The sequence below is a fragment of the Globicephala melas genome, chromosome 12 (genome assembly GCF_963455315.2).
Source record: "Globicephala melas chromosome 12, mGloMel1.2, whole genome shotgun sequence".
In the NCBI taxonomy this organism is placed as follows: domain Eukaryota; kingdom Metazoa; phylum Chordata; class Mammalia; order Artiodactyla; family Delphinidae; genus Globicephala; species Globicephala melas.
Window position 1 is genome coordinate 29,375,684 of NC_083325.1, and position 25,316 is coordinate 29,400,999.

At 47.0% G+C, this 25,316-nt stretch overlaps 1 protein-coding gene across 22 annotated transcripts in view; it reads right to left on the bottom strand.

Moving 5' to 3' along the window:
• The window catches only part of DYSF (dysferlin), a 223,677-nt gene that overhangs the window by 18,633 nt on the left and 179,728 nt on the right, over positions 1 to 25,316 (bottom strand). For all 22 annotated transcript variants that reach the window (XM_030877537.2, XM_030877532.2, XM_030877534.2 and 19 more), the window contains 10 exons: positions 20,417 to 20,515; positions 12,722 to 12,850; positions 12,260 to 12,415; positions 10,658 to 10,749; positions 7,920 to 8,090; positions 7,193 to 7,335; positions 5,000 to 5,139; positions 3,703 to 3,791; positions 3,361 to 3,456; positions 2,813 to 2,954 (listed from right to left, as the gene is read on the bottom strand). In XM_030877537.2, the coding sequence (XP_030733397.2) occupies positions 2,813 to 2,954; positions 3,361 to 3,456; positions 3,703 to 3,791; positions 5,000 to 5,139; positions 7,193 to 7,335; positions 7,920 to 8,090; positions 10,658 to 10,749; positions 12,260 to 12,415; positions 12,722 to 12,850; positions 20,417 to 20,515 (1,257 nt within the window). The remainder of the gene's footprint in view (positions 1 to 2,812; positions 2,955 to 3,360; positions 3,457 to 3,702; positions 3,792 to 4,999; positions 5,140 to 7,192; positions 7,336 to 7,919; positions 8,091 to 10,657; positions 10,750 to 12,259; positions 12,416 to 12,721; positions 12,851 to 20,416; positions 20,516 to 25,316) is intronic.

The window sequence follows — 25,316 nt, forward strand, 5'->3', positions numbered from 1 at the left end:
CTCCAGCCCCCATCTGGCACCTCCCCCTTTTCCAGGCCCCAGCCCTCCTGCAGGTGCCTCCCTCCTCTGGCGGGGCTTTTATGGCCAGCTCTGCAGGCCTGCCTGTACAGGACGCCAGCATCCTCCGTGCCTCTGGCCGGCCCGGTTTATGGGCTCAGTAATGAGCCAGAGGTTCAAACAGCCCCTGGTGGGAGCAGCTGGGCTGGGGCTCCAGTCTGGGGATGGCCCCCCAGGTCCCAGGCACTCATTATGTTCCCAGTCTGGGCCCTTTTACTAGCTGTTTATTTGCAGGGTGGGTGCCTGACGCACAGGCCCGCTCCGGTGGGTGTGCTGGGCTCCAGGTGGGGAGCCGGCCAGGGCAACCAGCAGTGGTTCAAAGCCGCCGGATGAAAGGAGACCTTGTACTTTACAACAGTCTCGTCTGGTTAATGGGGTCCCTGGAGGGCCTGCCTGCCAGAGGCGCTGAACCCCTCGGCAGAGGGCTGGCTCTGCAGCAGGACCAAGGAGCCAAGAGGCTGTGCAGTGTCCCTGCACTAACCGCCCCCAGGCTTAGTCCCCTAGCCCAGACCAGCTAATTGGTGCCCCACCGTGGGCACGGCTCCCCCTGCCTCCCAGCGTCCTTTCTCCCAGAGGGACCCGATGGCCCTGTCTCGGGTCAAGCCAGTTCCTCCCTCATGTTCCTGGATGACTTCAGAACCCCTTGACTGTTCTCAACCTCCTCTTCTGACCTCTGCCACACACACCCCTCCAGCCGCCCTCTCCGGAGCCTGGCACCAAGCGGGGGGAAGTCCCATTCCCTCAGCCCTCACCACTCCGGGCCACTCCCAGCCTCCTTGACTCCTCCCAGCTCAGCATCCCCCATAGCCTTCTCCTTCTCCCAAGGCCAGCCCAGTCCTGCGGGCCATCGGTCCAATGGGTCGGTTCCCTCAGCCCCTCTCTTCCTCTGGAACTGCACTGTGGGTCAGTTCAACTCCCTGCTTCCTTGCTGGTGTCTAAAGGGCAGAGATGAAACCCCACTGTTGCCACAACGGAGCCCCCTCAAATTCTTTATCAGCAATCCCGTTGGGCCCTCAGAACTGCCGGGTACCACCAGTTAGCTCCCTCTCCCTCTGCCTTTCTCTCCCCCTTTGTCTCCTTCACTCAATAATGGCTGCTTCCCGCCTTTGTCGTTTGTCTCAAATCACCTGCCACAGTGCCAGGAGATTCTCTCTCTTCCTACTTTGTAGCAAGAACAGAAGACTCTGCTCCCTGCGACTCCTTGCACCCATCTCCACCTGTCACAACAGAGAGGTGGTCCCGCCTCCCGTGTTGGGCCGATCGGCATCTCTCAGCCTCGGTTCCCCAGCCACGCCTCACCCCGTGTAGGGCTTGATGAGCACGGGAGGTGGCCTGAAGGAGGGCCTGGCCGCCCTTCCCCATTCCCTCCGTCCACAGCAAGGACAGGCACTGTTTGTTTGACTTGGAGCTCTCCCCAGCAAATGCAGCATTTGGTTTGTTATGGAAACATCTTTTGATAGACAAACATGCTGAACAAAGGCAAACAGGATTAAACCTACAAATAGGCCAGGCTTTCCTTGACGGCACAGCATCCAGGGCTGTTGCTAAACTCTGCTTTCTGGTAGGCATCCCTGGGTGAAAGAATTCATTTAACCTTATTTAACCCATATTTTCTTTTGTTTGATGGTTTCAGAATGTTCAGCGGAACATTCTGGTTTCTCTGAAGTGCAGATGATTCTGTCTGTTGGGTTAGGAAGGGGTCATGGGGGAAGGATGCGATGAAGAGAATGAAGAGGACCTAGGCAGCCGAGGTCCATTACACATTTCCCTTCTTTAAGCCACACAACCGTTCAGGACAGAAAGAGGAGTCGCAGAAGCTTTGCCTTGGAGCCCTGCGCCACCTCTGGAAGGAAACAGGACCAGCAGGACCCAAACTCCAGAGGGGTATTCACCCTGTGGAACAGGAGAGCATGTGCAGGCGGAGCTGATTCTAGGCGGGACGCCGTAGTTAGAAGCTCCGACAGAGGGGCCCTCCGCCTCCGGAAGCTGCCTGCCCACGGCACCCTCCTCACCGCGCTCTGGGGGCTGCTCCCTAAGGGCAGGCTCGGGGCCACCACCCGCCTTGGGACCCGCCTATTTCAGGAGGAGAGAGTTCACGGCCCAGATGAGGCCTCAACTAGAAGATGCTAACCCACAAAGAGCTGAGGTCTCTGGAGCTGCCCCTTCCCCCGGCTGAGGCACCGGGCCTCCCCAGGTCTGAGAGATACTAGCCTGGACAGTGGCCACAGGCCCCAGGCACAGAAATGGGAGAAAGGGGGAAGCAGCAGGGACTTGGCTAAGCAACACCCGATCCTAGCGGGTGGCCAGACAGCCCAAACCGAAGGCCAGACAGCCCTCTGGGGCCGCTCTCCCTAGGGGTTCTGCCCCACCGCTCTCTGATGACCGTGCTGGGCTTCCTTACCAATGTTCTCCCCACTCTGAGCCCACGGCCCTCCCTGCGGCTTGGTCTGTTAGGATTTGGACTTAGCTCCATACAGTGGTTGTAGCGCTGGCGTGGGGGAGATTGTGGGATGGCAGCAATGCTAACGATGGCGATGATGGCAGAAGTAGGAGGAGTGGGCGTGGTGGACGTGGTGGTGGTGGTGACGCCGGCAGTGATGGGACAATGGTGGTGGCTGTTACACAGCGGTAGCCGAGGTGGCTCCAGCAATGGCGGGGCAGCGGCAGGAGTATGACAGTGACACGGCCGACAGTGATCAGGCTGCTGTTCGACAGCCCTGGGACGAGCACCCCTGGGGACAGGAATGGCACCCACCTTCTTGGAGACAGTGCAGACTTGCTCAGCTGGCAGGTAGTCAAAAGGGAAGATGAACCTCCAGTTAAAGTTGCCTTCGCCTCCCAGGGACCGGTAATGCACGTCTGTCTTCTGCTTGTGCTCTTCAAAGCCGACCATCCAACTAGACACACACAGTTTCGAGAACACGGCTAACTAAGGTCTCCACCACAATACGCAGCCTCGACGTAAGCAAACAAGGAACTAAGAAGGTCATTGAACTCGGTAAGCGATAAAGGAAAAATAACTTGATGTACCAAATGTGTCATAAATTTCAAAATGTTCTCACGTCTCTCTTGAGGGATATCCTCAAGCCTTGTAAGTTCAGTGCAAAGATTCATGTGGAAGAAGAAATCTGGTGGGGGTTGACTCCCCAGAGGCAGAGACCACTCCCATAAGGCCCTCCTTCCTTTCTTGTTCTCCCCCTTCCCTACCCCAGAGTTCCCCCTTTCCCAACCAACCACCACCCCCGAGGGAGCAGAGGCCACACCGTGGAGTCGGGACGGGTGGGAAGGAGGGTGACTTCCTACCCTTTCACATAAATGTCGCTCATCTTCTCCCCGGTGATGCTGAGGTCGTCCAGGATCACATCCTTGGTGTTCCAAATAATACAACGCAGGAAAAACCTGCAGAGAAGGATGACTCAAATCCACGTGGATTTCCCACCAAAGGGTGGGCAGTCCTTGTCCGAGAAGCCGAGAAGTCAGCTCACCCAAGACTCTGCTGCTTGCCCGGCTGGACATTTGGCCAGACCCGCACAAGAGTGAGGCCTGAGTGGCCCAAAGCCTGGCCCGAGAGCCACCGCCTTCTCCCACCCGCAGCAACCAGTCCACCACCCTGCTCAGCTCTGAGCCTGGGCTGGGGTAAGTCACCTTCTGGCTCTCCGTGGGGTGATGTTGAAAGGAGGTCCCGGCCGCCCCAGGGCCTTTGGAAACAGGTCGATCCACATCTGCAGCTTCCCCTGGGGAGGGAGACATGACCCTGCTCTCTCGCCACCCTCTTCATTCAACCAACATCTCCTGACCACCCGCTCTGCACTGGATACTTGGAGCACAGGACAGGGAAACCCCAGGCCCTGCATGGAGAGGCTCAGCACACTGTAGGAGAGATGCCCTCAAGGGGACCATAGGGTCAACCACAGGGGTGAGCCCACTGCCCCACAGGCCGCGGACTGGGGTAGCACCTGGGGATCAGGGGTCAGGGCAGCTCTCTGGAGACAGCGATGTTTGCTGAGTCTCACTGTGCCAGGCGGAAGAGGGCAGGGGGCAGTCGGCCTTGGGGATGGTGTACACAGTTGTGGAGGCTCAGAGAGCATGGTTTAGTGATGGGGGCTCAGAGGGTTTCCACGACAGGAAACCACTCTACCTGCCACCACTTAGCTCCCTCTTTCTCTGCGAGCCAGCGGTTATCTCTGTCCCCATCTTACAGAAGAAGGAGCAGGGATTGACCTAACTTCTTCTGGTTCACATGAGCGTGAAAGAGCTGACATTTCAACACCTGCAGTGCCACTCTGGGGAGCTGGTGGCCACGCCACCAAGGGGAGGAGAGCTCAGCTCCAAAGAGCAGAGAGGATGTTCTCTGCATGTCCACAAAGGCACCTTAGTGCCACAAAGGCTGCCTCGGCCCATCTCTGCCTGGAACATTTTCTCCCCTCCCCCTCCTCCAAACCCCTCCAGGAAGCCTCCGCACGTCACCCCTGGGCCTGCTGTCCCTCTGCCCTCCCTCCCTCTGCCTGGGAGCATTCCCCTGGCCCTCCTGATGGCTGCTCTGCCTCTCTGTCATAGGCTCGCCCTGTATGAACTCCCCACTGCCCAGCACAGGGTTGGCCATCTGCAATGTCACTGATGGCAGGGGAGGACTCCCTGTGGCCAGGCTGAAACAGCGAGGCTTCAGAATGACCTGTGGGCAGCCAGAGGTCCAGCCTACACGGGGATGGAGGAGAAGCCTCATTCCCCAGGCCCTGAGGCCTGCAGGCAGCCAGGGGAGGCCAGGCTCAAGAGGTCCCCTCGTGGGCCAACAATGGTAACCATTCAGGCTGTGGAGAAACTCCACAACGAGGGATTAGCCAAATCCTGAGGTCTCCACTGGTGCTTCTGGGATATCCAAGCTGTTCTTGGGGAGGGGTAGCTGAGGGTCAGGGGCTCTGGGGCCCGAGGGTGGAGGTCCTACCTGCTCGATGTCCGGCTGCAGGGGACTATAGAGGGGCCGGGACTCCACGTGCTCAGGGACCAGGCCCTGCTGCCGGAGGACATGCAAGGCCAGACGCTCCTCCACTGGGCCCAGGTGTGGGTTCGGGACCCTGCCAGCCTCTGCCCCAGAGAGAAGACAAAAAAATTGCCAGGACAGAGTGAGCAGGAGATGGTAGGGGGGCCTGAGGGCCTCGGGAAGCTGTTAACCCTGCAGCCTCACCCCTAGCCCAGACACAGTTCTTCTGGTCCTCACGTCTCGTTCTCTGTAAGGGAAACCTCGTTGTCCACAGGCTCTGGGCTTAAAATCCAGACTCCCCATTGCCACCAACTCTATCAAGCCTCTTCTGCAAGCTCTCCTTCCTTTTTCCCACCCAATACAAATTCTCCCCACCCTCCAAAGCCCACTCCTTCCAGGAAGCCCTTCCAGATTGCTCTCAACTCTGAGGCTCCACAACTCTTCTCCCAGATTGGGCATCTAAGTGCTCTCAGTAGTATTCTCTGTTTCATGCAATCTCTTTGATTAGTAGCAGTAACTAAAATAATAGCAGTAACAGAGAACACTTATAAAGCAGGAGCCAGGCACTGCTCTTCATAAATATTGACAGGGCTTGATCCTCAAAGTAACCCTAAAAGGTAAGTGCTATTATTAGCCCCATTTCACAGATGACAGACACGAAGCCAGGCAGCCACACAGCTGGGGAGCAGGGCAACTGAGATCACACGCTCATTAGGAAAGGCGCATGACTGGATGTGAATACCCCTCCCCTCCCCTGCGTGCTTCCCAGGTACAGCTCTACCTGCCAGGGGTTGGGTCAGGGACCGGTACTGTGGATGGGGTGAGGACACGGCGGTGGTTCTGACCCTGACAAGCCCGGCCAACCAGCCAGCAACATGAACTTGGAGCCCCCTTGACAGAGACCTTGACTGGTGGTAGGAGGGTCCACACGTGTCTATACACACGTACACACACAGGTCTGTGCACTCAGGTGTGCCCATGTTCACCAGCACAGATTCTAACGTACACACACATACACACGTTCATCCGTCAAACCTGCCCTGCCCACTTTAATAGGTACCACTAAGGAAGCAGCACGGCATTGCAGAAGGACCACCGGGCCAGGAACCTGATTCTGCCTCTAACCAGCTGCGTGACTTTGGGCAGGTTGTTAACCACTCGTGGTCTGAACGGCCTCATCTGCAAAAACAGGGAGACGTCAGGCCTCACCAACTCTAGCTTTCTGGCTTTCTTTTCCTATGAATTTATGACCATGAGCCCTGGTTCCTGTGCTTAAGCTGCTCACAGACTAGCAGAAAGAAATGAGACCACCTCTAAAACAGATGCACGTTCTACAGGAAAAGAGACTGGGGGAGGGGTTAGGGCCTAATGGAAAGGAGCCTGGCTCAGCCACGACGTTGGAGAATCAGAGAAACGAAGAAGGAGGAGGGGGATTTGAGGTGAGGGAGCCAAAGCCTCCCTCCTCTTTTACAACCTCAGTACCAGCTCTGACATCAAACATCTCCGAAACCAGCAGGAGGCGAGGGGCCAGCTGGGTCTGCAAACACCTCTGGGGAGTCTGAGCTGCTCTGGGTGGGCCGTGCAGGCCTATGAGCATCTCAGACACGCGGGGAGCACATGGCAGGACCCTCGGCATGAGCATGAGACAGACCCAGAGCATTAGGCAAGACGGGGGCTACAGGGCTTCCTGCCACCCTTTGGATGTATCAGGTGAAGGAGTTGGGACTGGGGGCTCAGAAGGTACCGTCAAGGTGAAGCTGGCAGACTAGTATGATTAAGTAGAAAACTTTCTCAGCGGTGGGCTCTACCCAAACTCTGACCAGTCTGCCCACACAAAGCCAGAAGCAGACTGATCCTAACCATGACCCTGATCCTGGCTTCAGACTCACCCCTCATCTTGCCTCAGACAGGCCCCAACCTGGTCTTAGACTGAGCTCTGACCCTGACCCACCCTCACTGTGGCCCCACCTTGACCTCTAATTTTCACAATGGTGTCCCAGGTAAGTACTGGTCCCAAGAATACCAAGTGCAAGTTTAGTCCATCTGTGCTGCCCTGGAGAGACTCAAGACCACACCGTGCTGGTGTGGGTTGTGTCCAGTGGTTACATCCAGCAGGAGAGGACCCACAAGAGAGAGGGCGAGAGAGGGAGAACTCACCTATTTCTTCGATGGTGTATTCTTTATCCTGAAACACCACACGGTCTGTCCGGTACACGGGGGCCTTGACTCTGCGCTGCTGGCAGAACAGGTGGAGGAGCTGAGAGGGATGGAGCTGATCCCGCCACTGGTTGGGTCCAGAGCTGAGGCCCAAACACAAGACAAAGATGAGACGCTCCAGGACACTAATGGGGGCAGAGGTGTGTGCAGTGACCTATGCACCCACACGCACGGCATCACCCACCTTTCACTTTGCCTGTGGGCACCCTGTGTGATTGTTCGTCATGACCGGGGAGCCCACTTCACACACGTGGAGGTGGAACTGAAATGTTTCCAATTTCCAGCTTTAACGAATCAGACCCAGACAAGACCCAAGTTGGCAGGAAGTGGGTGGGGCTGGCCACACGTGAGTTCACCTTGGGGCCCAGCGGGGCTGTGTGTCCCATTGTCTGTCTCCCTTCTCCTTCCCCTCTCCAGGCCCTCTACGGTGCCTTAAGGAGAACTTGATTATAGACGTGAGGAAGAGCTGGGTTCTTAGCTTCAGATAAGCACGTTCAAATGCTAATCCCACCACTTACAAGACCAGGTCTCAGTTTCCATATCTATGGAGTGGGGATAAGACCTGGGCTGACTGAGAGAGACAGTGTCTGTGCTGTGCTAGGCCCAGGTTGGCACACAGTCAGGGCTCGGCCCACAGTCAGGGAAGCAGCCAGTGCCCTGCACCTACATGCAGTAGGTCTGGGGGAGTCCGCAGCGAGCCCCAAACTTGGACAGCAGCCTGTTCTCCAGGTCGATAACCGTCTCCCCGATCTTTTCATCCTTGGAGAGGAGGTCGTAGTCATAGAGGGTAACCTTCAGGTCCTTCTCCAGAGGCAGAGTGCAGGTCAGCTCGAACATCCTATTGTGGGGGTAGGCGGTTGTCATGACGACGCCAGCTCCCAGAGGTCACCGGACACAGTGCAAACTCAAGTGGGTGGCAAGGCTGGAGCAAGAGCTAGAAAGCCACCCCTGGTGTCTCCTCCTCCTGTCCCAGGACTGGCCTGCAGTCCACCCTCCTCGAGCCTCCTATAGCTCTTACAGCACACCACCCACAGCGCTCCCAGTGCTGGGCTTGTCTGAGTGTGTGTGTGGTGTGTGTGTGTGCGGTATTCCCAAATAATCTGAGCTGGGCATATAGCAGATGCCTGCCTGATGGACCACAGAATGGACGAATGAAATGGAGCACAAGGTTAAAAATGAAGTTTCAACCAGGACACCTGGAGACAAGAGATGTGAAACTCCAGAGCCAGGTGCCAGAGCTCCAGAAATTTACCAAGGGCATGGCCTGGGATCCACTTTCCGGACTCCTGGGGCCTCACCACTCCTTCTGGAGTGGGATTAAGAGAGGATTTGTGAGTCCTGCCGTGCTCTGAGACCCCCCGTCACCTCCCACGGAGGTCAAGTGTAGAAGTGCTGTCCCTTCTCCCCTGAAATGAGTTCCCTGCAGGAGGGACACACAAGCCTGGCACCCGAGCTGTGGTGGAGGAAGCACAAGCAGCTTGTAGCGAGAGGAGGTGGGGGCACGTTTGGGAGGAGCTGAGCTCCCGTCCTGGCTGGGCGCGGAACTGCAGCGCTGCCAGCGGAGCAGGGGGCGGCTGCTCTGAAGCCTGTCCCACGGGATCTGGGGCTCCAACAGCGAGAGACTGTGGGGCGGCCCATCTGAGAACGGGTTGCGGGGTATGGGAGAGGGACACCCGCTACAGGGACACAGCACCTGCCACATCCCAGGAGCTATGTTAGGAGGGCTCAGGGGGTGTCTGAAAAGCCCACAGGAAAGCAAACATCTGCCACCCCAAGGGTGCCGGATGGGGCAAAGTCAGCACTTGAGATGGGCCCCTCCTCTCACACAGGCTCCCCAGTCCTAGACCTGCAAGTATGGCGAAGGACGGCAGGAAGGGGCGGGGGGGACACTGGGCAAAGACCCTCCTCCCCTCCGCACACACCCCCAAGGCGCACACGCTGTGCCCAAGGTGGACGCAGCTGCGAGGGGGAGCGACCGCCCTCCAGCCATCCGGCGTGCTCCTGATGACACACGAACGCGCGTTCTGGTTATCAACTTGAGACGGTGGGCTGACGGCAAAGCGGACTGTCTAAAGCTGAGCGGAAAGTGGCCTGCCTGCCAGTTTCCACTCAGGGAGTGAGGAAGGTCACCCGCACAGAATAAATGTCTACAGGAAACTGGCAGACAAAATCAGAGTTGTGTCTGATTATGTCCCATGAATTCTGCTGGTCAACACGTGGGTGATAGAAACAAAGAGCTTCTGCTGTGGACTCACAGAGGCTTGATCCCCCAAGCAGAGCAGGCGGCCGTGATCCGAGGGGGATGGTGAAACAGAGAGGGAGAGGCGTGTTTCTACACGAGCTCCCCTCCCCTGCCCTGGGCCCTGCGCGGTCCCGTCAGCATGGGGCCCCACGCTGGCCACTGGGGCTCACCAAACAGGGTTCTTCTCTTCCACCCACCATCCTCCCCGCAGCCCTTCCCTCCAGTTCCAGCCTGGCAGTGGCTCATCATTGGCCAGGACTGTTTCCCCTTCAAAAATGGCATTTCCCCTGGCTGATTGGGTCTCTCTGCAGGGCCAGATGACTACAACTAACTCAAGAGACACCGGTTCATGAATCCAGTGTGTCGCTTGACAATATCGGTACATGCCTTCTCCTACAGGTGCTAGAGGAATAACTGCCAGCTTCCCTCAAGATTCTCCTTTCTCTGCCCTAAATACGCTCGCATCCAAACAGCAAGCAAGTCAGGAAGCCTGGGAACTACTCCCATGCAATGGGCACTGCTTCCTCCTTCCCTCGTTCTTAGATTTTAGGAAGCATTTTACCCTCTTGAGTCCACATCCTTCCGCTATCTGCCACAGATGAACGTGCAACAGTAAAAGAGAATAACTACTAAATGTAATAGGAATCCTGGATTGGATCCTGAAACAGTAAAGGGGCATTAATGGAAAAATCGGCAACATCCTAAAAGAGTCTAGAGTTTAGTTAATAGTAATGCGCCAATATCAATTTCTTAATTTTGATACATGTACCATGGTTAGGTAGGAATGTTAATGGCGGAGGAAATTGAGTGATGGGTATATGAAAACTATAGTATCTTTGTAACTTTTCTGTAAATCTAAAATTATTCCAAAGTAAAAGTTGATCTAAAAAAAAGAAGAATTAGCAAATGCATGCTCTGGGTTTCCATTTAGATTTCTGATCTTCAAGGTAATTGTTTAACTAGGAGCTTCTGCAAGGACTCAAGCCTTTAGCGCTTAAGGAAGCGCTAGCTGAGGTTACACCCTTACAGACATGCAAGATTTAGGGAACACAGCTTTGCTCCAGGAGATGGGGACTTCCCAGTGGCAGCCACATCTCTCCCGCTGGGCTGTGGGTGATCCAGACTGGCACCTCCACCCCAAGACCCAAGCCACCCCAACTTACTTTCCAAACACAGGCTCCAGAGTACAGGGGATGTAGCTGTCCTGGTCACTCACCGACTTCTTCCCTATGGAGATCCTGATGTAAGGATCACACTGGAGGAGGAGAAGGAAACACTTCAGCGACGTAACCTTCCCAACACGCTTCCGAGGCTCCTTCATTGCTCTGCCCCTCAAAGGGGCAAGGGGGCCTACCATCAAGAAGCTGCCTCCCGCCAGGCCAGCAGCCCCACCCAGCACACCACCCCCGATGTGGGCTTCTAGCCTCGGCTCTGGCAGTGGAAACTGGGCACCTAAGTCCCCCATACTCCCAATCCACTGCCCCACTGGGAGAGGGCGGGTGGGGGCCAGGCCCATATCCTCAGAAACATGCCAGCTTGTGTGACATATGTGACTGGGCCAAGCTGGGGTCCTGTCTGTGACCTCTGCTTCAGCAGGTGGAGAGGGCCAGACTTTTTCAGCCCAGCGCAGCCTCCCACAAGCAGCAGCATTCCCTCAACTAGCCTCTGGAGCAGCCAGGGTCTCGGCACCAGGAAGGCTTGAAGTATATAAACTTGACCACAGCCACGTCTTGGAGGCCATCGGTGGTGCCTGGGCGGGGACTGTTCATCTCTCCCTGTGATCTCCCAGCAGGGCATGGGCAGCTTTTCTCACCTTGAAAAGCAGGGCAGCAGGGATTGGACACCAGGCCCCTACCCACAACCTAGGACACAGGCTAGGCCTGCACCTGTCTAAGGAGACAAGAGAAGACCCTAGCCTCGTACCTCTGAACCCCACTGTCCCCCACTCCTGCCTCGCCACTTCCTCTTACTCTCTCTTCCCAACTTTACTCTGTTCCTCCCCCCATCTCCGGGTAGCTCCAGACTCCCGCCCTCCCTCAAGCTCCCCTCCTTCGCTCAGGGTCAGGACTAGAGTAGGTCAGTGAGGTACTCGCCTCAGGCACAAAATTTAAGGGAAAGACAAAAAAGCTTAGTCATCAAAATAAACAACATTTTAATGTGATATTTTAAAAATTAAAACCAGCACCAACAGTCCATGATGAAGAAAATATCAAAGTTTTAAATAAAGACAGGATCAGGACTGCTGATTTTTCCTTTTGCCTCAGGCTCCGCCATGGCCAGGCCAGCACAGTTACCCATCATGCTCTACCCCTCCTTCTTCCCTCCCCACCCCACCCTTGAAAGTCCCACAAAGTCCTGCCCCAGTCTACACCATCAATGTCCCTTGTCCTTATGCCTTATCCTTGTGCTAAACCTACACTGAGTCTGCTCCCAAACCTTTGCCAAGGTTTCTGACTCCTCCTAAAATATGGTTTTCTTCTCCCTCCCAGCCTATCAAAACTCCATCAATGCTTAAGAATCCTATTCCTTCCAGGAAGTCTTCCCCATTATTCCAAAGTCTTGTATTGACTTTGGCCTTTTCTGACCTGGAACACTTGGCCTTGATAGAACTCCAATGCAGTCCCACCTCAGGTTTGTACATCTTTGTCTGGTGTCCCCACTTACTGTGAACTCCCTGGGGCAAAGAGTGTATCCAAATTCTGCAGCCTCTTTGTACCCCAGCCTACCATTTATTCCAGGGGAGGTGAGAGCTCTAGGAATGTTACCTTCCCATTGGGGTCCTTGGGCTGCAGGCCAAACGCTCGGATAATGTAGATGCGGACCAGGCATTCCTGGGGCCCCTGGGAAGCCAGCTGGTGGAACTGTCTTGGGGGAATGGGGATGGCCGGGTCTTCTGGGAGGGGATAAATTTTGAAGAGGCCCTGAACAGAAGGAAGGGTCAAGTTTAATTTTCATCCTCAGTGTCACCAATACAATCACCACTATGTCCCTTACTCTCATCACCACTGCAATCACTAAGCCCAATGCCATCCCATCACCCCCATCGCATTCTGCATCAGCAGCATCACCGTCACCACCATCATCTCCATCACCCACATGGTCACCAACTGCAGCACTGGGGTCATTACTGATGTTACTACAGTACTTCTGCCCCCACCCCCTTCACTCATGGCTGCCACTCCAGTCTTGGGCCCCCCTGGGTTAGAGATGTGTCCTCAAGGACTTACCTTAAACTCCCCAATGACAGATGGGTCTTCCATCTCCTCCTGAGTCTTGCCCCGGTAGAGCTTGAAGGTGTTACAAAAGTCAGACAGGCCCTCAAAGTCCTTCACATTCTCCAGTGGTGTGTCATAGACCTGCCACATGGGGGGACAAAAGAGGGGGACAAAGGAAAGAGGGAAAGAAGAGGGACAGCAAGGAAAGAGGAAACATGACAGTATTCAAGTAAAGGAAAGGAGAGAAAGGACAGAGAAGAAAATGAGGGGGAAAAGCCATAAGCAAATTAGAGAACAAAGGTCAAGAGGAAGGCAGGTGGGAGAGGTGGAGGTAAGAGAGGGGGCCAAGAAGGAAGAGAGGCAGAGAAGAAGAGAACAAAGGCAGAGATAAAAAGGATGCAAATCATGGAGATGAGAGAGAGAAACGGGGTGGAGGGGGAACCAGAGAAGGGAGTAAGAGGGGAAGACATTTGTTCAGCAATGTTGGAAAACAGGGTTTTCTGATTAATCCAATATTCTAGATACCCGAGAGTCATCAGATACATGGGTGGTGCATTTTTTGAGAATAAGATCACAGTCAAACAAATAAATGAAAAGTTAACTGACTTTTTATTTGAAGATCAAGACAGAACTCTAGAAGATTCACAAGTCAGCAAAATCCTTACTGTCCAGGATGTCCAAATGGCAGTGGATCAAATACTGGGCTGAGGATGTATTTTGAGCACCACTTTAAATTTGTCAACTCAATTTATTTGTCTCTCCTCTCAAACAATGACTTTTACTTGTTAGAGCATTGCTTAGACCTAAATGAAGCAGTAGTCTTCTATTATAGATGATTAAATGTACTTAATTAATAGTGATATTAACCCACTTAATATACATGCTAAAATTGGTTATAATCTGAAACTGACTGGCAAGACCGTCGGCCCTCCATATCTGCGGATTCCATGCGTTGAATCTGCAAATATGCAACCCGCGGGCACAGAGGGCCTACTGTACTTCAGGTAAGTCCCTTTCTCATCTCGCTAAACATTTTTTCTCATTAGGCCGAGCTCTAGTTCTATCTCTTCCATGAAGCTCAAGTTCTATCTCTTCTAAGAAATAATTAATTACGTGAGTGATATAGCTTCATTATTAAAAATTAGAAAATGTAAGTAGATATAAAGAAAATATTATTATTGCCTTAAATTCTGATTTCCAAAAATGACAACTAATTATTTGGTTAACATTTGGTATGTATCATTTTGAATATTTTATTGACATATTTATATAGTTGCATCATTTCAGTCAAAAGACCAATTCTTCGAGGTGTCTATACTACCGTTTTCACTTTCTTATTTCTGCTTCTATTTCTATTATTTTGTTCTACTATTTTAAGGATTTTTTTTCTTCTAATTTCTTCAGTTGAAATTTTAATTACTTTGTTTCCTCTTTTCTGATAAGGAAAACACTTATTGCTATGAAATTGCCTCTGCTTACTACTGCCTTAGTATTGCCCCATTTGTTTTCATGTATAATGTGTTCATTTTTCTTTTCTTGGCATTCCATAATTATAGTTTTATTTTTACTTTTTGATCTAAAATCTATATGTGTAATTAGTTTTCTTTCTTTTGTTTTAACGTAAGTTTTTAAGGCTATAAACTTCCTCTGAATAGTGCTTTAACTGTAACCAGTAAGTTCTAAAAGGTAGGGTTTTATCCTTGCTTCCCAGATATTCTGCAATTTCTCTTATATTTTCTCTTTCACCAAGAATTGTTAAAAGAGAGTTGATTTTTTAAAAATTTTCCAGATAGAAGTTTTCTTGTGCTTTTGAGCTTGTTATTAATTTCTAATTTTATGGCATTATATTCAGAAAACATTGTCAGTGTTTCGTCACTTTTTGAATTTTATTAAGATTTTCTTTATGCTCTATCACATGGTCGATTTTTGTTTTGGAGTTTTTTAAATTAATTTTTATTGGGGTATAGTTGCTTTACAATATTGTGTTAGTTTCTGCTGTGCAGCAAAGTGAATCAGTTATACGTATACATATATCCACTCTTTTTTAGATTTCCTTCCCACTTAGGTCATCACAGAGCACTAAGTAGAGTTCCCTGTGCTATACAGTAGGTTCTCATTAGTTATCTATTTTATACATAGTAGTGTATATATGCCAATTTTGTAAATGTGCCATAGGGGTGTCTCTATTTTCAAGCTACCAGGTTCAATCAGGTTAGTAATTACTTTAGTCTTCTATATCCTCTCATGCTTTTGTCCCCTTGATCTGACATGAACTGAGAAAAGTGAATTAAAATCTCCGCCACAAACCAGTATATTTCTATTTCTTCTTCTATCTCTTGTAATTTCTGTTTTGTAAATATTGAGGTATATTTAGCACATAGATATTCTCATGACCATCATAACTAGGAATTGCAGCATTTAGCATTCTAAAGTGCCATTCTTTGTCTCATCTAATTTGGGGGACCTGTGTATGCTCTCATCTAATATTAAGATTGTGACTTCTGCTTTCTTTTCATCTGCATTTGCCTGGCACACACTTTCTCAATCGTTGATATTCAACTTTTATGAAGTGTTTTATTTTAGAGTTAGATTTTGCTTTGAGATCTGCTTTAAATTTTGTGATTAATAAATGATTGATATGACATGTATTGATATGACAGATATGTTTGGTCTGGTTTTACATTTGTATTATATTTACATAGTCATGTAATATGTTTATATTATATTTCCTAGTTTCATAGGGTTTTTCTAAAAATCTTTGCATGGTCTGTTTTCTGTGTGTGTGTGTGTGTGTGTGTGTGTGTGTGTGTGTGTGTGTGTGTGTGTTTTAGTTTTTCTGAGAGCTAAAATGACCTGAGTTTATGCTCTAATATTATTGTGTCTTTAGGGGCAGTATTCATGGGTTCCCCACTATAGCAATGATAAAATAATCAAATTTCATCTTCCTCCCTCTCCCTCTCCATCACCTAGTTTTAGACAATATTATCTATCTTAATGTTTATGTTCGTGCTGTTTGCTTATAATTTGCTTATATGCCTATTATTTGATTTGCCAATTTTATTATTTATATATTACATATGTTAATAGCATAAACATACCTTTTAAACCACTTTAAGTGTACAGTTCAATGACATTAAGTACAGTCACACTTTTATGCTCCCATCACCACCATTTATCTCCAGAATTTTTTTCATCCTCCCCAGTTGAAACCCCAAACTCACTAAACAATAACTCCCTTTCTCCCCCCGCCCCCAGTGCCTGGCAACCATCATTCCACTTTCTGTCTCTATGAATTTATTACTCTAAGTACTGCACATGAGTGGAATCATACAGTATTTGCCCTTTTGCAACTAGCTTATTTCACTTAACATATGTCTTAAAGATTCACCCATGTTGTAGCATGGGTCAGAATTTCCTTCCCTTTTAAGGCTGAATAATATTTTATTGTATGTAATTACCATATTTTGTTTATTCATTCATCAGTCAATGGACATTTAGGTTGTTTCCACATTTCGTGATTTCCAATTTTAAATAATATCTGTCAATTCTATTTATTCTGTAATATGACTATCAGTGCCCTTACTCTGTATTCCATCCTCTTTCCTCTTTACCTAACTTTTGTCAGTTTTATCATTTCTACATTTTCAGTATATAAGGTATTTACATTCTGTCCAGCTACCCTAACCCTCCCATTTGTTTCCATCTTAGGCTTAAGGTAAAATATGCTCACAACCAGTCCTTTTGTTATGGTTTTCCCAGTTACCTCCAAGTTGAGATGGCTCCTAGATGAGCTCCAATTCATCCCGTAGGAGTCCCTCAAGACGGGCTCCTGGGAGCCATACTACCTGTCTCCTGAATGTGAATACCTGTGTGTCTGTAGCCTTTATGCTTGAAGGGCAGCTTGGCTGAATGTCAAATCCTTGGGTCACCCTTTCTTTCCCTGATGATCTTACACATGGTGCTCTATCATCTTTGGGCATTAAATGTTGTAGAGGAAGTGAAGTCACTTTGATTTCTTTCCTTTTTTAAATTATTTAAATTTGTGTGGGGGGAGAATGTATGTCTACCCAGAGAATTTTTTCTTTATCTCTAGTGTCCAATAACTACACTAGAATATGTCCCTGGGTTGACCAATCTGGGTCAATTTTTCCTGACACGCAGCAGACCTTCTAATATGCATACTCAAGTATTCTTTCATTTCAGTGACGTTTTATTAAACTATCAGCTGTTTGTTTTAGTTCCTTGTTTTGGTTGTCCTCCTTGCGGACTCCAATTATGCAAATGTTGGATCTCCTTTCCCTGACTACTATGTTTGTCATTTTCTCTTTATTCTTTTATAACTCTTTCTTTATTTCCATTTCATTCTGTCCTCTATGCCCCTTTCTGTGTTTTCCAATGTGGCCATTCTGTCCTGTGCTCCTTCCAATTTCATGTTTTCTTCTCCTTCTTTCCTGAATCTTACTAGCTCATATTTCACATCTTCTCATCTCACCAGCCCTTCGTTCTTTTATTTCTGCTTGCATTCTGACCACCCTATTTCTAAAAAGTTAACAGCAAAATCTTTCATCTCATCTGTTCCTTGGAGAAATTTTTCTGGTGGGTATATATATATCCTCTTCTTTTGGTTAAGTTTTGTTATATATTTTCTCTTCTTTTTTTCATAGTATTTTTAAATTAATACTGTGCTAATTTCTTTTTGTTATTACTTGTCACTAAATGTGTTAGATTTTCCTAGACCAGTTATTTCCTTTGTTCCCATAACAGAGGCAGGCTGTTCCCTACAAATATGGTTCATCTGTGTGATTCTTGTGTAGCTCCACCTTCTCTGTTTTCTCTGAACCAAATCAGGTCTAAGAAGCTTTTGTCACCAGCCTGAACCTGTCTCCAAAGTTCCCATGTCCATTGTTGTGAACAAAGGACATATTTTTATATTTTACAGTGAAACTTCAATTTCTGGAATTATATTTTTAACTATCTGTTATGAAAATTTTCAAGCACACACAAAAGTAAAGAGAATAGATAATAACTCCGCATGAATCCATAGCCTGTCTTAAATAATTATCCACATTCTTTTATTAGGAAGTATGGGGTTTTCTGAGATCAGCTACCACTATGACCTTTCATCATTTTCATGCATCTTCTCTTCATTTACTGCCGAGTGACTTCTACCCAATCTCAGTTGCCTTTGGACAGCCCTTACATGTATTTTGGAGTCTGCGGGTTTTATTTGTTTCCAACTTTTACTGAAAATGAAGTTTGTGGGTTTGAATGATTTCCAAAGAGAAAAAGTGAAAAATGCTGACTTATGCAGCCATGTTCATACTGGAAGTCCCAATAAAATACTTTTTAAATTTCCAAGTGGTTGGTCTTTTTGTTTAAACTTTTGTTATTAATTTCTCATTTTATTGCATTTAAATCTGTCTTGTATGATTTCTTTTGGTAGCCTATTACTAACCTAATATGTGATCAAATTTTGTAAGTGTTCTCTGAGCATTAGGAAAAATACATTTTCCATTTTTAAATTATTTTTATTCTCTATTTTAAAGCTACTCTTGATGTAGCTTAGAAAATATTTACCTTGTTATTCAGATCTTTTATTTCCTTATTTATTGGTTGCCTGTTTCATCTGTCTAGGAAAGAGGTGCATTAAAATCACCACTGCAATGTTAATTTCTGTAATTTCATGCCTTCATTTGTGTGAGGTAGTACTTTATATATTCTTATCCATTTTTGCTTTAAGGATTTCTAAGCTTTATTGTTCCAAACATTAATGTTTGAGAGTTTTTGCACTGAGATGTATATCTTTTATTTATACAAAACACTCCATTTTGTTTCCTTTGCTTTTTACTTTAGTTTCTATCTGTTTCTCTTTTGTTCATACTTACTTTATTTTGTTTGCCAAAATATTTACTACTTTAGCCATTCTAAGTTGTATTGTCTTAGATGTGTCCTTTAAAGACATGATAATGAATTTTGACTTTTGATGAAGTCTGAGTCCTTATCACTTAGTAAAAGACTGTAACCCAGTTTTATTTATTAAGAAAATTAATATTCTTTTTCTATTGTGTTTTTCTATGATTTCTGCTTTTCTATGCTTTCTTGCTGTATCTTTGTTTTCTATCTTTCACTATTGTGACTATGAGTTGTCTTTTTTTCCCTATGATAGCAATTTCCAAAATATGGGTTTTTTCCCCCCACCCATTGTGTACTCCATTCTCTCCATAATACTACAAGCTATTTTTCAAAGACCCATGTTGGTGGTGGTGGTTACTGATCCCTAAAGAACCAGCATTTCTTCCAGATCTGTTTTTCCCCCCAGAAACAGGTTGAATGCATTTTGTTTTTAGACAGCCCATTTTCACTTGGAAACTGTCACAGATCTCAGAGAGGTCAAGCTGGTGGGCTGGGTGCCAGTTCAGCATCCGGCATCTGAGGGAGTGGCAAGGGTGCCAGGGCCATGGGCCACCCTGGCAGGAGTCCTCATTCTTACTTGGCTTTTCTCATTTTTTGGCAAGGCCACAGTACCACATGCCAGACTTAATGTGTCGGACCTTCTTCCTGGTACGCAAATAGTTCTGTCTCTTTGCCCAGCCTCACACACCCACCTACCAAGTCAACAAAGAACTTGCTGCCTGGGGAGGCCTGAGCCTTCTGACTGCTGCTGCCTGAGGCCTCATCTCTGCCCCTCCAGGTCCCCAGGTACAATGACATGGGGGCATCCAACGTACCAGAGGCAGCTGTGGCCGCCTTGTGAGATCACCTTCCATACTGGTCACCCACCACTACAATAAGCCTCAAGCCTCCTTCACCTAGTCCCTGTTAGGGAGCTCCTTGGGCTTTTCTTGCATGTCTGACAGCCTTGGCCCCCTCTTGCTCTCTAGGTAGGGCTGCCAGGTTTAGCAAGTGAAAATACAGGCCACCCAGTTAAATTTGACTTTTGGATAAACAACAAATAGTTGTTATATAAGTACGTTCTGTGCAATATTTAAAGCAAATTTATACTCAAATATTATTCATTATATATCTGAAATCCAGTGTAACTGAGCATCCTGAATTTTACCTGGTAACCCTCTCCATGACACTATGTAACTCCTTCAGGGAGTAATTTTGAGTCACCTCTGGTTATCTTTTTTAAAAGTAGTCTGCTTTTAAAAAGTATAACTGTATTTGTGGAATTTCCTCAAAATACCAGAATTTGGCTGACTCATCCCTGGTTTTGTGTTGTTTTTCGGGCTCTGGGGTTTTTTTCCACAGAAACAGAGTTTACCATATTTTTATATGTGCTAGGTAATTTCTATCCCAGTTGCAGAGGTGGGGGAATCAGAGGTACATTCTCACATTGACTTTCCTTTTTATTTTAATGGAAAATTTTTATAATAGAAAAGTTCAAATAACTTTAAGAGAGACAGAATAGTATAACAAATCCCTAAGTACCCATCTCCAAGCTTTAACAATTTTCAATATTTTGCAATTTCAATCAACTTTAATATTATGAACATCTATCACAGGGTGACCCACATCATCTAAATAATTCATCCTTACTTTTCTTGAGCATTTTAAAACAGATCCCAGGTATCATTTCACCCATAAATATATATGCATATACATATAGGTATACATATATTCTCTTTCAGTTGCATCTCCCGCTGCCCAGTGCACATGCCCAGGGACTGCTAGACTGAAGAGGACATTGTGAGGAGGGCTCACCTTTAGAGTGTCGAAGTCCTTCTCCAGGTAGGACCCGCACTTTTCCCTCTCCCCTATCGAGGCAAAGAATTTGCTCCACCAATCAATGAACTCCTCCTCCTGAGTGGGTAGAAAAAAAGAGACTGTTTCAGAAACAGAATTTGCCAAGCAAGTTTCTTCTGGACCAACACCAAGCAAGGCTGATGGGCTGGCCTGGACTGCAAATCTCTCCTGCTGGTGTGAGTTCGGGGGAGCAGAGAGCTGGAACTCTCTGCCTCTCCAGGGGCCAACTGTGCAGTCAGGAGAAAGGTCTTCACACCTGCTTGGTGTTGAGAGGCAGAGGCTCTCGCCCTGGCCCTGCCTACCTGCACCGTGTGATTCTGTTAAGCTCTTGGGGCCTCCCTTTTCCTTTCTGTGAAATGGGCATAATCATCACAGTCCCCCTGCATTCCAGGGGCATACTGAAGCTAAAATCAGAGGATACATAGGATAACTCTTTGGGGGGAAATGTCAATAAAGTGTTATTTATTAATAAAATACAGTACACCCAGGAAAACTCAGACCCCAAAGGGCTATCCTGATCCCCGCCAGACCACAGCCAAAAAAAAGCTTCCAAAATCAGAACTTAGTCTCCTGCAAGGTCAAATCAAGGCAGAGTCCCTGAAATTCAACGAATACTAAGTGCCCATTATTCAAAAGACACTATGCTCAATGGGGGAAACTAGGTGAGGAGAAAGGAAGTTAGTGACAACACACTCTCTGCCCCTTCCTTCCTTCGCTTATTCATATCTGTGGGCAAAGGTGGATGAGCCTGTTGGGGTACACACTGGTCTCCCCGCCGTTTATTCCTGGACAAGGCCCTCTTGGCTCTTGTGTCTAGAATGCTCCTTCAGCTGTGTCCTGTGCAGGTGTCTGGTCACTCAGGGAGTCAGCAAGCTCTCTGAAGGTGGGATTATCACTCTGCCTGGTCTCCCCCAAAACCCACGCAGGCCCAGGTACTGGGTCTGTGCTGCCGGTAAAGCTCTCCCAGTTCCATGGGAAGGGCCCAGGACAAGGTGTCAGGAGAGCCCATTCTGGGGCCCGCTTTCCTCCTCTGTATGAGGCGGTCAACTAGGGGATCTCTCAGGAGCTTGCTCTGATTCCATAAAATGAACTGAACCCCATCATGAGTTTCTGGAAATGCTGGTGCTCCCTTTAGACCAATGCCCAGTCCATCAAGCTCCACCTTATTAAGGGTTAGGACATGCTGTTCTACCTTATTAAGGGTTAGCACATGCTGCAGGCAGACAAAGGGAACTTGAACAGGTACAACGGGGACAGCGTGGACTGAGGTTCTCAGAGTCTCCACCCATCCTGGAAGTACGGCCCTAACACCATGTGTGTGGCCAGAATATGGTGCCTAGACAGAGCACCAAGTGGGTGCCAGAGTAAGGCTGAGTCTACAGAGAGTCTCTGTCTGACCAACTTACCAGGAGGATCTTCTGCAGCCAAAAAGGGGAAAAGAGGTTCAGATGGGTTAAGATACAGGGTAGCAGAGCTTTCTGAGTTGTAATGACTCTCAAAACAGCCAGCAAGGCAGACACCGCCCCTGATGTTTTAAGTTCAGTTTGAAGAAAAAGATGTCACGGATGAATAAACATACACAGACACACATATCAAACTCACCCAATCACGGACACACAAAAGAACATATTTACACAATCATGCCCAAGGAGATGTGTATGCTGAAACACACATATATCCCCCCAAAGTACACACGCTAACACACAGGCAAATATGTACACAGAAGTAGGAATGGTTAGAATGGAATTCAAGTTAGCTGTTTGATTCCTCTTAAGTCTTTCTTTTCTTCCCCAGCTCAGATACTTAAAGATCTGAGTTTATGACTCAGGCTCAGAGTCAGGCATAAAAAGGCAACAATCAGTGTATTTTGTACAAGGAAATGACAGGAACACGATAGCTGTGGGAAAGTCATTACATTTCCCTCAGTCTTGAAAAACCAAGTAAATTTTTTTAAAAAAAGAATATGGAGACAGAGATTCTGAGTAATATGATTAACAGTGCCATTTAAATACACAAACATCATGTAATCTAAAAACAGAACTTACACCTTCTTTTCCAGCACCATTGGAGCACTTAGAAAAAATTAAAAGCCACGTAGCCAATGTCAATAAAGTCCAAGGAATAAACCCATTACCAGTCACACTCTCTGACCTCAATAATAAAACTAGAAACTAATGAGAAACTCAAAAATTCCAACCTTTTAGAAATTTAAAGATGTACTCTTAAAACCCTTCTGAGTCAAAGGAAAAACCAAAACTAAAATCATAGATCCTTAGAAAATACCAAGAGTAAGAGGGCTATGCCTTAAAACTTGGTAGCCAAGTCTGTACTCAAAAGAAAATTTAGTCTTAAATATTCTTGCTTTTATACAAAAAGAATGAAAATAAATAACCTGATAACTCAAGAAGTTAGAGAAAAGTAGGAAGATAATTTGAAAATGATGAGTAGAATTATGGAGAATATTACAACTGATAATTCAATTCCAGAGAAAACTTTCAAAAGACCAAAAAAATAAACATTAGATTATTTACCAAATCTAATGTTAAAAAGTAGGTACACCATTAGGAATAAGAAAGATCAAATAAAAAGATATTATGGGGCTTCCCTGGTGGCTCAGTGGTTGAGAGTCCTCCTGCCGATGCAGGGGACACGGGTTCGTGCCCCAGTCTGGGAAGATCCCACATGCCGCGGAGCGGCTGGGCCCGTGAGCCATGGCCGCTGAGCCTGCGTGACCGGAGCCTGTGCTCCGCAACGGGAGAGGCCACAACAGTGAGAGGCCCGTGTACCGCAGGAAAAAAAAAAAAAAAACGATATCATGGAGAGAATAAAAATATTAAGAGATTTGCTACACCCAAATCAATGGAAAAACCCTGGAAAATCTAGATGAAGTAGGTAACTTTCTAAAAATATATATAAATTGCCAAAATTAATTCAAAAGTGATAGAAAACATGAAGAGATCACTTCCTGAAAGTGGAAGAGATCTCAAAGAACTACCTCCAAAAAAGACATCAGGCCAAGATGGTTTCTTTGGAGGCAGGTTCTATCAGTCTCTCAAAGAATAGATCATTCTTTGTTCCACAGTATAGAAAAAAAATGAAGTTTCTCCCTTTCATTTTGTGAAGCCTGACCAGGACACACACACACACACACACACACACACACACACACACACACACACACACACACACACACACACACACACACACACACACACACACACACACATCAATCCTATTCCTGAACAGAGATATAAAGGTCCTAAATAAAATACTAACAAATAGATTGCAGCAGTAGATTTTGCATGGTCAGACTGGATTATTCCAGAATGCAGGAGTGGCTCAGTATCAATAAGCAAGGAGAGAAAACCCAAATAATCATCTATAACAGAAATTTGCAAACTATGGCCTGGTAGCCAGCCACCTGGTTTTGTAATTTACATATTGTCTGTGGCTGCCTCTTAACTACAACAGCAGAGCTGAGTAGTTGTGACAGAGACCTTATGTCCCCCAAACCTAAAGTATTTACTATCTGGCCATTTAAGAAGCTTATCAACCCCTGATCTATATAGGCAAAAAAGAAGGGAGTGTGAGGGGTTATAAAATTGTTATAAAATTTTTAGTTATTTCTCAATGAAGCTCTCATGAGTTAAGAGTAAAAGGAAACTTTCTTAGCATTGTAAAGACTATCTTCAAGCAATAGCCAGCATTGTACTTAACAGTACCAGGCTTTCTCCCAGAAGGGAGTCTGCCTCAGGGTTCAAATCCTGCCACTCCTAGCTGTGTGACCTTGGGCAAAACTTAACTTCTCTATGCCTCAATTATCTTGTCTGTAAAATGGAAAAACACTAGTACCAATTTGACAGAGTTATCGTGAGGAATAAATGAGTCGTATGTATAAAGTGCACAGAACAGTGCCTAGCACGGTGCTACTGACAATAGTATTGCTTTTTTGTGTGGACCAGGTTAGCTTCTGGCCAAGGGCTGGCTCTCTCACAGACTGCCAGCAGGAGCGTAGCTGGCCACAATCTTTCCAGAAGGAAATCTGGCTGCATGTTTCTACAGCCCCAAAAATGTGCCTACATTTTGACCCATCACTCCCATTCTAGAAATCTATTCAAAGAAAGTATTTATAGATATGCATAGAGATTTAACTACATTTATAACACGGAAAAACAACTTAAGCATCTGACAATAAGGAACTTCTGGGGTAAACTGTACATTCATGTGATTAAATGTTGTACAACATAAAAAAAATGATGTTGTAGAAATGTTTATTGACATGGAAAGTTATTCACAATGGATGAGATTTACAACAGGTTAAAAACTGAATAATGAGAATTCTTTTTAATTAAAGGATCAAACCCCAAATGTTCACAGCAATTATCTGTGAATGATAAGATTACAGATGTTTTGTTTATTCCTTTTATTCTTGTGTATCACTCAAAGTTTTCTAATTTTTCATTGTATGCATGTATTCCTTACATAATTTTAAAAATGAAAGATTTTAAAAATAAAGAACAATACAAGGATACTTCAAAACACACCACCAAGAAAATGAAAAGGTAATTCACTGAACAGGAGAAAATATTTGCCCATGTGTATCTGATAAGGGATTTGTAACCAGAATATACAGAGAACTCACACAATTCAATAATAAAAAGATGAATAACGCAATAAAAATGAGCCATGGATTAAAACAGACATTCCTTGAAAGAAGATACACAAATGGCCAATAAGCACATGAAAAGATGCTTAACATCGTTAGCCATCAAGGAAATGCAAATCAAAACCACAATGAGAGAACACACCACTAGGATGGCTATAACCAAAAAGTCAGATAATAACAAATGTTGGTAAA